Source organism: Plutella xylostella, chromosome 3 (genome assembly GCF_932276165.1).
Source record: "Plutella xylostella chromosome 3, ilPluXylo3.1, whole genome shotgun sequence".
Lineage (NCBI taxonomy): Eukaryota > Metazoa > Arthropoda > Insecta > Lepidoptera > Plutellidae > Plutella > Plutella xylostella.
Window position 1 is genome coordinate 10,057,526 of NC_063983.1, and position 13,052 is coordinate 10,070,577.

At 37.6% G+C, this 13,052-nt stretch overlaps 1 protein-coding gene across 2 annotated transcripts in view; it reads left to right on the top strand.

Annotated features, from left to right (window-relative positions):
- The window catches only part of LOC105384947 (bone morphogenetic protein receptor type-1B), a 79,431-nt gene that overhangs the window by 63,839 nt on the left and 2,540 nt on the right, over positions 1-13,052 (top strand). The window contains exon 1 of one of the 2 annotated variants that reach the window (XM_038116790.2): positions 4,542-4,877. The exons of the other annotated variant lie outside the window; for it this stretch is intronic. Within the exon in view, the coding sequence (XP_037972718.2) occupies positions 4,868-4,877 (10 nt within the window). The 5' untranslated portion in view covers positions 4,542-4,867. Of the gene's footprint in view, positions 1-4,541; positions 4,878-13,052 lie in introns of those variants that run through there. 2 annotated transcript variants of the gene reach the window in all.

Here is a 13,052-nt window from a genome sequence, read left to right on the forward strand (position 1 = left end):
TTAAAGCTTTGCTTTATCCAGTACTTGCTCTACATCTGGTTAGCGCGGACACTGAGATAAAGGAGAAGAGTCCCCGGGTAATTTTTCTTCTTCATATCTATATCGTGTCGGTGACAAACACAAGAGGTAGACTATATAGGGTTTGTCCCCATTAACAAGGGTATTTGTTAATTACCTTTAGTACCTATGACCGTTTACTTTGATATTTGTTATATTTATAAGAAGCAATAATCTTAGCTAAAGCGGTGCCTTCGTTTTCTAAAATGATGTTTATCATTTTCCATTTCTCTCCTATGCTGGAAACATTCACCCCTTTATCCATTGTTCTCGTAGTTGTAAGTTATGTCCGAGCAATGTTGGCTCGAGCCGTAATTGGGGCAATAATTGATTATAATTTGATACTTTAATATTAATTTAATGTTTATTATCATTTTGGCTTACTGTTTGTTACTCCATTATAAAGGTTTATGGCACAGCTTTCATTTGCTTTAACTGCTAATGTTTAATTTACCTTTGGTCTCCGTAACGAACACCTGCATATCGTTCACTATATTAAAGAAGGTTCAAAAGAGAGTTGACAAACTTTCTTCATCAGTGGCCTGGGAATCTTAAATGTATGAGTGCTCTACCTTCTGAAGCACAAGTCTAATTCTCAGAATGTTTATTTATTAAAATAAGTTTTTTTTAAATTAAATATCGTGTAAATAAGTTTGATAGCAACAGGCAAGTGCACGTCGCGTGTGTCGATCGTCGCTGCGCGTGTGTGAGTGTGACCGCGCGCCGCTATCGGTCGCCGCGTGAGAATCACAACACTGCACTCCCGACCACTCCTCCAGCTCCATGCGACTCTGGTAGTTGCATGTTGATTCTATGACGTACTGAAAGTATGATTACTGCTGAAGTATAACACTGGTAGTCAGTCATATTTAGTTAGTAAATGATATATAGGTAGGTACAATACAAATTTGAATGGTTCAAATGTGTTTCAAGGTGGGATGCGGGCGATTTCATAACTGTGCAGTTTACACTGTTGAAATCCAGATGTTTTTTCCTCGTAGTTAGTTAGTTAATGATAGTAGATCTAAGTCTCTTTATGAGATTGTTTGTTTGTAAAACCTCTGAGCAATCCAGAGAAAATAATACGTCGGTGAGATATGATTGACGATGATGCAGTGTAATAAATGTTGACGATGGTAATACTTGTTCAGATTATACAACACCTTCAACTCACACTGTAATAACGCTGTAGCGACGTGAGAGGTCGCGCCGCGCTATCAGTCAGCGCCGTATCGTGTGCAAATATTTACACCCACGGAGACTTGCGACTTGCCTGCCTAGCGAACCAACACATCTAGACTCCATCAGCATTCACCAATTCAGAAGCTAGCACTGAAATTACCCTACTCGCATCCTAAACAAACAAAAAAGCCTGAAACCCAACGCAGACCCTTCCAAATGTGCACGAGATTAAGGGCGTGTAAAAACTATTACGTAACCTGCGTTTAACTTGATACTCCTTAATCCTTGGCTCACAAAAAATCGGGGATCCTGTTTCGAAGGCAGCGGGGTGCGGCGGGGCGCGCGGGGGGCGGGGAGCGGCACCTCCGCGGCGCGCCACTCTGCCGCCGAATAAATGATGTGGTTCCCTCCCCCCCCACCTCCCCCGAGCCTCATCGATCGAGCGGGATAATCCTGAGGTCGCTAGATCGCGCGCTGACCTTTCCCCTGCGCGCGCGCACGTTCCAATGAAATGCCATTTGCAACAGTCACGACTGAATTGTTTTACAGATAAATGTGGGTCCGTGTGTTCCCCGCCTGATACGACAGTGTAAGTCTTGTTGCAGCTAAATTGGCCACGTGGGTTTACTGATTACCTGAGTTTGTGAGACGCGGAAATGCTCATTTGCAACGAACGGCATTCGTTGGTACTGAAGCTAACAGAGGAAGCACTTTTTTAAAGATTTTCAATGATGTGTGCTAAAGTAGGCTAAAGACTATTAAGTACCTCATAAAAGTAATAATAAAAATGATTGATACACAATTATGTAGTTAACTAGTTAAATGAAATCACTGTGAATGATTATTGATCAGATCAAGAGATAACTCTCAATTGTCTGAAAAACCAAACACACTGTGTAATCTCATAAGATAACGGTTTTGGTTAATAAATGAGAAATTATTACAATACTGTCAATAAATTAAGTTATGTTCGCTTATGGGACCAAAGATCACAAAAATCGTGCTGAATTGCAAATTACACCAGCGAATTTATAGCAATTGGACAAGAATGAACAATGCCCAGTCTAAATCGATCGTTTCTTTACTTTATTAGCCATCTGATTAACATTTTATTTGAATCGATTTGCCAAATCACTTCAACATGGTCTGGCATACATTATCTTTCGTACTTTGCATTGCCAGTCTGTTGTAGTGTGGGCGATAAATTTTTGCTATTCCATTATTACTAGAGATGCCACGAATATTCGGCAACTATTCGGTATTCGGCCTATTCGGCCAGTTTTTTCAGTATTCGGTATTCGGCCGAATAGTAAGTAGTATTCGGCCGAATACCGAATACTTAAAAAAGTTGCAAATATCTTATAAAAGGGAACAAAAAAGCGACCTAATCGAAACATTTAATTATGAAACAATCATTGATTGCGAAAACAAAAATAAAACATCAACATATTTAATATTTATCATTCATTAAAGGCAAATTGTGGTGAATAAAGATTTTTTTTTCGGCATTTGTTCGTAAGAGACGAAATCGCTTTTCTTCATAAAATATACAATATCTGCTTCTGAATGAATAGACTCGCTCAGAGGTATTTTTTTACAAAATATATAAGGTTAACTGTTTCGAGTTGATTGACCACCTTGTATGGATCTGCCGTACGATTAAGACGAGTACTCTTTAAATAAAATAAACTACAACTCATTTTAATCTTACTGGATCACCTGCCGAATATTCGGCGGCCGAATATTCGGTATTCGGCTGAGAGCGCCGGCCGAATATTCGGTATTCGGTATTCGGTATTCGGCCAAATCACTATTCGTGGCATCTCTAATTATTACCAAAGTGAAGGAAAAACTACCAATGCGGTGTTTTTTTGTAATCGCAGCAATTAAAAAGTTCCAGAGACTCCTAAACGGAAAATAATAGGTTAATGATGCTGATGTCTGAAAATTGAAGTAAATACAAAACAGAGCTTCAGAAAATTACCAACTAAAAATGAAAAAATTTGCTCAAATTCTAAATTGAATGCTTAAAATTAAATTGGGGTCATTTGGTGCCGGCATTTTTGTGAGTATCACTTTTCATTGTATAATCGCAGCCACGGAAATCATAGGAAAAAAGCCGCGCCTCTATTGATGTGCCAAACATATTCGAGGCTGGCTAAAGGCGCTCCAGGCATGAAATCATCCCCGCAAATGGAGCACAGAATTGCAACATGATCCTCATGCATCAGTAATGGGCCCATCAATATGTTACAGTTATTCATAGCGGCCATCCACATCGCTTGTCGTGACTTACTGCACCAACCCGGGCCACGTGTGGTTGAGTTAGTGACTGACACACAAACAACGGCACGTAACGATCCATTTGTTGGTGGTCTCTCCTTAGATAGAGATACATTTATCTCCAGAACCTGCAACTCTATAATAGTTGTTTACTGACTTGTATTTTAAAACATTTTTATTCTGCGAAATATAAAATAAAACATGTTCTTCGAAAGAATTGTTGCTGTTTACGAAAGGAAAGTCTTAAGTTAATCAAAATTTGTATGATCAATCAATACCAATCCAAAATGGATTGGTTGAGGCCTTCATATACTTTAACACTAAACACCTGATAAAGTTGGTGAGAGTGCGCGTATGAAACTCGTTACTGCAGCACCATGTCTGTGTGTGACCATAATCGGAAGAATTCCGCAATCGACGAATCCACCCAATGTCGGTTAAGTACTCGCTCAACATTGAAACGCTTTAAATAAAGCTTTCTTAAAAGCAACAGGATAAACTACTCAATAAAATTGAAAGGGAGAAAATGAACAAAAAAACCAATTGAAACGGTTAAAGGAACTAATGAACGAGATAAACGGTTATTATAAAATCGTAAAACAACAAATTATAGCTACACGATTACTTTTATTGCTCGAGTCCCATAACAGCATGTCGAAGGACTCGGCAGTAAAAAGTGATAACTTCCGACGGACGCCACATGTGCGGAGTGCGGAGCGTGCATCACGCCACCACCTACCTTTTTCGTTTGTGCACCTACTCTTTAATCAATTACCGGTTAACTAATAATGAATGACAAACATTGTTAAGCTAAGCTCGACTGCTAATAGCCAAACCTTTGTGTTAACTTAAAGTACTGAAAGATCGCCATCAATGTTACTCTTATAAACACTTCCACATTCATTTGCGTGATCAAGCTGAATTCTTTCGCTGATAGCGTGCTGCCTGTCTCAATTTGTGTGTGTTGTCTCAAATAATATCTGGCATGTTTAGTTTGAATGTTTGCACCGAGCGGCCGAAGTTATCAGTCGGGCGTCAATGAGTCGCATCGTGGGCTGCCCTGACGTACGCGGCTCGTAGCGTTATCTGTGCCGGAGCCATGTGGAGGAGGCTGGGTGCAGCGGGGCGGGGCGGCGGCGCTCGGGCCTCAGTCGCCGCGCGCTCCGCCCGCGCATCGCCCGCGTCTCGACCGCTCCTCACACCACGCTCGTGACGCGCCGTGTGTTGTGACTTGTGACTGTCCACATAATCTTGGTGTAAAAATAAAGCCGGCGACAGACAGCGGCGTCCCTGGTTATATTTAAATGATACGGACGCGGCGCTGGGCCCCGCTCGCCCCGCAGTCATGAGGCTAAGTACGTACGCCACCTTCCTGCGACACCTCGTAGCTCGTAAATCTAAACCACTTGTTCGTGTAGAATGCGCCTGCAGTGTCCCGGAGCCGCCTCCGCTCCGCAGTTTTTGTGATATTTGAATACGAGTGTCTGTGTTTGTTGCATTCCCCTCAGGTTCCTCCCTCGATGAAGTGCTGATCGTGGATATGGTGGAATTTATTATTGTTGACATGTTGTTCTTTTGACTCTTTCACTGGGTTTAGCGGTATGTAAACCAGAAATTTGGGTATAGGTACTACTACTCATTGAACTGGAATTCACAATGTTATGGATAATGTATTTGTAATTTTGTCATGGATCTCAGGATACATTATTTTTATAGTCATTATTTATAGCAATTAACGACTGGCAGTAAATGAATGAAGTAATAAAAGAGAAATATGCCAGAAATACTAATGTAGAACGAGAAGAAGTAATAGAAGAATAGACTATAACATTTTAATGTCCTATAAAATGGCATATCCCAGAAACACATTCCTGTGATTTATTTCATATTTTTTCTGTTGCTACATCAAAGGCAGTAAATGAAATCGTTAACATTTCAAAATCATATAAAATTAATGCATTATTTACGCGTACAATAGGATTTTTATTTATAAGTGTTTTTATGGGGTCTACAGTCTACCTGCTGGAGCTGCAGCGTTCATTGTTGTGCTCCTACCTGCCTCCGAGGTCGGGAGATGCCAAAAAACTTTTGAAATTTGAAAGGCCCATTTGTCCTGTCAGTTTTGGGTTTGGTAAATCTGTTGTCAGTATCGCGAAGGTATGCTCCGCTGTTTCTGCGGTTAATATATTTATAATTGTGCCTATATCTCGTTTCCAAATTACTTGTGTCGTTATGAATTTTGGGTCACAGGCTTTATCTTTTTACCAAGACAGGTTTTCTTGATGAGATTGATTCTTCCGATATTTTTAAAACAAATGTTTGATTGTTATCTATTACATAAGAAATTCCTTGACGGGTGCTTTTCCTTTAATTTATCTTTTTACATTATTTATTTATGTTAGCATCTGTAGATAAGATATCTGATCTAATATCTATGCGCAAGACTTGCTCTTGAATGATACGGTTGAGTTGAGAGGAGTGGGCCCGCTCTGTGACCGATGGACCGGACCATTTACATTGTATAATATTTACATAAATTGCATTGCTCATTCAACTTTATCCGCCTACCATCCTCCACTGCAGAACTTAGGCCTCTTCTAAGAAGTGTTACAGCACTCTGTCTACGGTCTACCATCATCATTGTATTGGTTGTTGATGTCAGAAACGTTTACTTCGAAATTCCTCAATACTATATTTCGCCAAGTTCGAAATTCTTTCACTCTACAGGTTAGTTTTCCGCTTTCTGTAAGGTAGGGAGGAGGAATAAGTACAAACGCGGTGACTGCTGAGTAACAACTAACTTTATTCACGTTCACACGGACATGGTAAGTAAGCAAGGTAAGCATATATATCTATAAAGTATATCTATCACTACACCTTCCCCGAGAGGAAAAAATAAAATAAAATTACAATTTTATTTTATTACTAGTGAAATTCTTATGAACTAAACATGGTTACACAATAAGAGTACATGGAGTACACAGTTAACACAAAGAATAAGAGTTATTCCATAAAAGTAAGTACTTAATCTAATAAACTACAGCTAACATGGATAGTATAATTTGGTTCTATTCTTATGTACTAAATCTATTTTACCATCTTTTAATATTTCGACATTTGGTGCAACATCTTTGATAACTTTATAGGGTCCATTGTAAATATTTTGAAATTTATTACCAACTTCGTTTTTTACTAATATTAAATCATTTTCTTTATATTTAATTGGGTTGCAATTTACGTCATATTTTTGTTTTCTGATAATTTTGCTTTGGAGTAAATTTTTTCGGGCTTCATTTAGAGATGTTTGTAATCTATACTTTAACTGGAGTGGGTAGTCGTCATAGTTATAGAGTGGGTCTACTTTGTCTTGTATTAAATTACTGGGTAACTTGCACTTTTTGCCGAATATTAATTCAAATGGAGTGTATTGTGTCGAAGAGTGAACTGACGTGTTATACGAAAAGCACCAAAATGGTAGCCAAGTGCTCCATGAATGTGGGTGGTTGTCAGTTTGGATTCGCAAGTAATTAGCTAAACTTTTGTGAGTGTTTTCCAGAGATCCTATGCTCTGATGGTGATAGGAAGTGGACTGTAGAGTAGTTATACCAAGTATTTTACAAACATCTTTAAATAATGACGATAAAAATTCGGTTCCCCTATCGCTGGCACACTTATCAGGAATTCCATATTTAAGAATAAAATTGTTTACGAAGTTTGTAGCTACTTCTAATGAACTTTTTGACTTCATTGGGTACGCTTCAACGTACTTGCTGAGTTCACACTGTATGGTAAGTATGTAAGAATTATTACTTTCGTCTTTATCTAATGGTCCTACGACATCAATGAATACTTTTTCCATAGCCGAAGTGGCTGTAGTTGTAATAGACATAGGTTCCTTTATATAATGTGAACTATACTTCTGTGTTTGACACTTTTCGCATTTTCTTATAAATTCTTTTACACTCTTTTCAAGACCTGGCCAAAAGTAATATTTTTTAATATTATTATACATCCTTCTAATACCAGCGTGGCCACTAGATGGTAGTAGATGGAAATCATTTAATATTACTTTTTGGTCGTCTTTGTCTTCAATTCTTTTTATATTATTTAGTATACATAATCTTGGTCCGGACCAATTTTTATTTATTTGTACTTCATTTACTAACTTTTTTATAAACTCGTCGTATTTTTCGCACCTTACAAAAATTAATTCGTGCACGTTTATTTCTTTACAAAATAATTTCAGCTCCCTCACAAAAGCGGCTGGCGTCAGTTGTGATCGGGCGGCTGGATTTATATATAAACTCATTTTACTTGGTGCATAACAAAATATTTCGTTTTCTAACTCTATCTGTTTATTTTTACGTAATTTATTTAAGTAACTATCTTCAATAAAACTGAGTTCAACAGATATGCTCGGTCTACTATGTATTTCTACAACTTTCGGTTGATCAGGCCGATCGTCCATAGGAATCGTAGCACCCCGAGATATCTGAGAATCGTTTAACTTTCTATATTGAGCGCGCGTCATAACATTAACGACACTATGACTCATTTCTTTAAGCTCGTCCGACGAGATAGACAGTCTCGACATTGCGTCTGCGGCTGCATTTTGTGAACCTTTAATATATTCAATTGAAAAATCGTACTCCTCTAGTACGAGTCTAAACTTCATGAGACGGCTCGATGGATCACGCATGCCAAACAAGTAGATAAGCGGCTTATGGTCAGTTTGAATTATAAAATTTCGCCCATATAAATACGGTCTAAAATGCTTAACGGCCCACACTATCGCCAACAACTCTTTTTCTATAGTGGGATAGTTGAGTTCCGCTTTGTTAAGATTTCTACTCGCGAACGCAATCGGTCTCTTATCTGAGTTACATAATATAGCACCTAGAGAGTAGTTGGATGCATCTGTTTGTAATATGAACTGGTTGCTTTCTGATAAGTCGGGATATTGTAATACAGGGGGCGATGATATTATTGTTTTTAACTTATCGAAAGAAGATTGACATTCTTCATTCCACACAAAGGGTGTATTTTTTTTTGTTAATCGGGTTAAAGGTAAAACTAGGTATGCAAAATTTCTAATGAATTTTCTATAATAGTTAGCGAAGGCTACAAATCGCACAACTTCCTCTACATTTTTGGGTATTTGCCAATTTTTCAGTACTTCAATTTTTTGAGGGTCAGGTAAAACACCTTCACTTGATATGACATGTCCCAGATATAAAATTTCTTTTTTCAAAAAATTACATTTTAACGGATTTAGCTTTAAATTAACTTGTCGCATTCGACTAAAAACATCAATTAGATTTTTATTATGATGTTCTAACGATTTTCCGAAAACAATCAAATCATCTAAGTAAACTAGACATTTTTCGTATGCTAAACCTGTCATTGCAATAGTCATCATTTTTGAAAATGCGTTGGGGCTAGTTTTTAAACCCATCGGCATCCTTGTCATTTGATACTGACCTGAATTAGAAGCAGTACATTTTATACTTTTGTTATCCTTTTGAATAACTTGGTATTGACCTGAACAGAATGCTGTGTATTTTCTGCTGTCGAGGTCTAGGTCACATTGGTAATAACTGTTTGAAAGATCTAAAGATGTGAAATACATAGAACCTGAAAGAGAATCTAAGATTTCTGATATATTTGGGAGTGGAAATTTATCATCCTGTATACTGTTATTTAATTTTCTATAGTCAATTACTAAGCGCCATTTTTTGTTGCCGGAACTGTCAACCTTTTTGGGTACCAATAATATTGGACTCGACCATTCGCTTTGACATGGTTCTATTATCCCTTCTTTTAACATGTTATTTAACTGATTATTAATTTCGGTTTTCTGTGAATAAGGGAGTCGATAAGGCTTACTATACACGGGGTCGACGTTCGGTTTTAAGTATATGTGGTGTTTATAAATGTTGGTTGTAGTTAATTTATCACCTGGTAACAGAAAAATATCTGAGTACTTTGCACAAATATTTTCGATAGAAACTTGTTCCTCAGAGTTCAAACCTGTTAAATTTAATAATTTAAATAGTTTTTTGACACGGTCTGCATTAATTTTTTCACACTTATTAAATGAACATAATTCGTACTCACTGATTTTATGAAGGATTGGTTGAATACTATCTAATCGAACCTCATTTTCATTTGTATTTAAGATTAAAATTGGTATGAAACCATTCGTAGGCTTGACTAATGTACTAGCGAGGAAAATGCCTTTTTGAACTTCGGACGTACACACGAGACATTCCTCCTTAAGATCGGTTTCTATGTAGTGAATCGATTCTGATCTTGGCGGTAAGGTATATCCATGGTTCTTTTTTTCTTTTCTTAATTTTAAAGGTAAAATTATATTTTCACCAGAACAGTCGCTAAATGATATTGTACTAGAATTGAGATCTAGAACTGCCTTTTGCTGTAAAAGAAAATCTTGTCCTAAAATCGCATTAGCTGTACAAGGTAAGTCATGGAACACATAAAATTTATGTTTAAATAAATGTCCAGTTGAATCATTACACGTGTTCAACGATAACCAAACGTATCCAATTGCTTCTAGTGTCCCACCGATTCCGTTTATCGTCAGCGTTTCTTTATGGATGGGAACGTTGCAACTCAAAACATGTTTATGTTTAATTGCAGAAATTGAAGCTCCTGTATCTATGAGAAACGAATAATAATTGCAACCTGTGTATAATTCTATGCAACATGTACTATCGCTTGCACAAATAATATGATGCTCATTATTACTTTTAGTCACGAAAAAACTTATTTTGTTGGACAGAAGGTCCATTTTCTTCTGTATTATCGGTCATTACATTCACGTTATATTGGAATGATCCACGTTGTCCCCTCGAGTTGTACCTATTATAAGAATTAGGATACTGACCTCTGTATGAAGACTGACCTCGGCCGGGGTTCCCACGACCACGGTGAGGAGGACCATGGTGGGCGGGGGCAGGGGCGGCTGGGGCGGATGGCCTGGAGTGATTATAAGAACCTCTGCCACGGACATGACTATGAAATGTCCTTGTATAGAAGTTTCGGTTCCCACGATAGCCTCTGAAACTTTTACGACCTCTGTTACTCATAGTTAAAATATCTCCTGACGTGGAGGGCGCTGGGACCTCCTCGTCTACTGCAGCCTGAATTGCATCTTTTAGGGTATCGAAATTTCGAGCTGCTATTATTGTGCTGAGACGCCTATTGCGCAAACCGTCAGCAAAACGCTTTATTGCCTGCTTTTCATTTAGAGGCTGTAGTATTTTTAGATTTTCTGTTTTCCCATCTGCCTGTGAAATAGTAAGGTCCATAAATATTTCGGAAAGTTCCCTACCAAACTCGTCAATAGATTTCTGTTCTTGGCGCAAACTTTGGAGTCTATTTTGTAAAGCAACATAACTCTTTTTTGGCAAAAGGGCTGTACGCATATCTGCTAATAATTCCTTTACAGTTGCATACGAAGACCTTAATTTCAACTTTGCGGATTGCGACAGTCGGTTCTTTAACACAAAGTTTATCAAATTAATTTGACATTCGTTTTTCTCTAAAATAGAGCTATAATATTCAACTCCGTCAATGAGCTGTTTAGTGGAGGAGACGTCGTCATTCATTGCTGGTAGTAGAGAAAGAGCTGTTTTCAATTCAAACTCCATTTTGTATTCTTTTTTACTTGTACTAATTGAACTCGATGTTGAACCAAATGTGTCTATAGTACTTTCTTTTACTCTAATATGAGACTTATTACAAAAATTACTTATATCAGTAAACAATTCAGAAATCTTATCACAATAATACCTAATTAATAGTAAATTTTCCCCAAATATTTTCTTACTCTTTATCTCTAAGTCTAAAATTTCTAATAAATCCTTATAGCGATTATATAAAATTGTTGCTTCAGATAGCTTACTCTTTAAACGTTCTGGGGTTCTTTTTTCGTAACTTAACTTTGTTAAATTTTCTTTTATCAATTTTATATTTTCATGTATTTCTTTTAGCTCAGTAGCCATAATACCCCATTTTAAAGTAAAATTATTAAAATATTACCCACATAAAAAAAAATGAACATACTTATGTTAGAAATACAACAATAATAATCATACCGTCTTACTCGTATTAAAATACCTCCTGTAATGTATTACTGGCACTGCAAAAATCCATAGTAGGTACAAATGTTTCTATCGTAGCTTCGCACAAGAATATAGGAATGTTTATTCGTAATCACAAGACGTCACAAAATTACCACTTTTTTTCCACTATATTGCCCATAACACTTTCACGACACGTTATCACGGATTGCCGCTCTCGATGTCCAGCTCCTCGGCGGGCCTGGTCCTGGCCCCGCAGCCGGCGCACCGGGGCTCGTCGGCTCGGGGGCTCGCTCGCAGCGCTCTGCTCCGGAACAACGATCTCCTCAGATTTTGTCGCAGAATCTGGTCATTTATCCAGTCGTGGTGGCACTTCTTGTAGCACTTGTAGGCGAGATAGGCGGCTAACAGAAGAAGAAGGCCTAAAATCATCATCATCACTATGCTGATGGCCGATACATGAAATTGTAGTTGCTCAGTGCTGGCCGAATTTGTGCTCCCGATTCCATTTTGATTTATTATCACTTCCTCTTTTTGGGGTTTAATTGTATTGCCCATATTATAAATTTTAAGTTATACTCGAACGGAAAATTACTGGAACATTGTTATACGACTCGCGGCTGCCTCCCCGCGACGCCCGAGTCCGTACGTGGCTAGGGTCGCCATGTAAGGTAGGGAGGAGGAATAAGTACAAACGCGGTGACTGCTGAGTAACAACTAACTTTATTCACGTTCACACGGACATGGTAAGTAAGCAAGGTAAGCATATATATCTATAAAGTATATCTATCACTACAATTCGTCCATTTAGTAAGGTGCTACCTAAATGGGTGAAATATAAAATCTACCATTTGCCTCGAAGGCATAGTCATTTTATCTACACACACTATGTAATTAATAAAATATATGAAACTGCCTATTCAGAATACGTACCAAGTCCTCGTTTGATTAAGACGATCATCGATAGTTATGTTAGTTAATGTAATTATTATGATTTCACTGTTAATACCTGTCTAATAGAGAAAGACTTGTGTTTTTTATTTATTTAAAGAACGTTGGAATGGTCTTTGTTAGTACTTCACTGAAGAGGACACTCAATTAATCTTTTTCATCGAACTAATTATAGTATTACGTCAACATTATGGGCTTATCATAATTATTTATATACTTATCATGAATTGTATCTTTGTTTACGGTTATTTATTTTCAGACTGAACTATATTCGTTCCATATATAATTATCTACCTAAGTTGAATCTGTTTTTTCGACTAATTATCCATGATGTAATTATTACCTTGGCGAAATTACGTGGTATCTTTCAGCCTTTCCAGGGTTTCTTGATTCGAAAGTTGTACCGTAGATCGCAAAACTTTTGTATCGGACCTCTGCCAAGTCAGAACCTTCTTCTTCCTAGCCTTATCATTA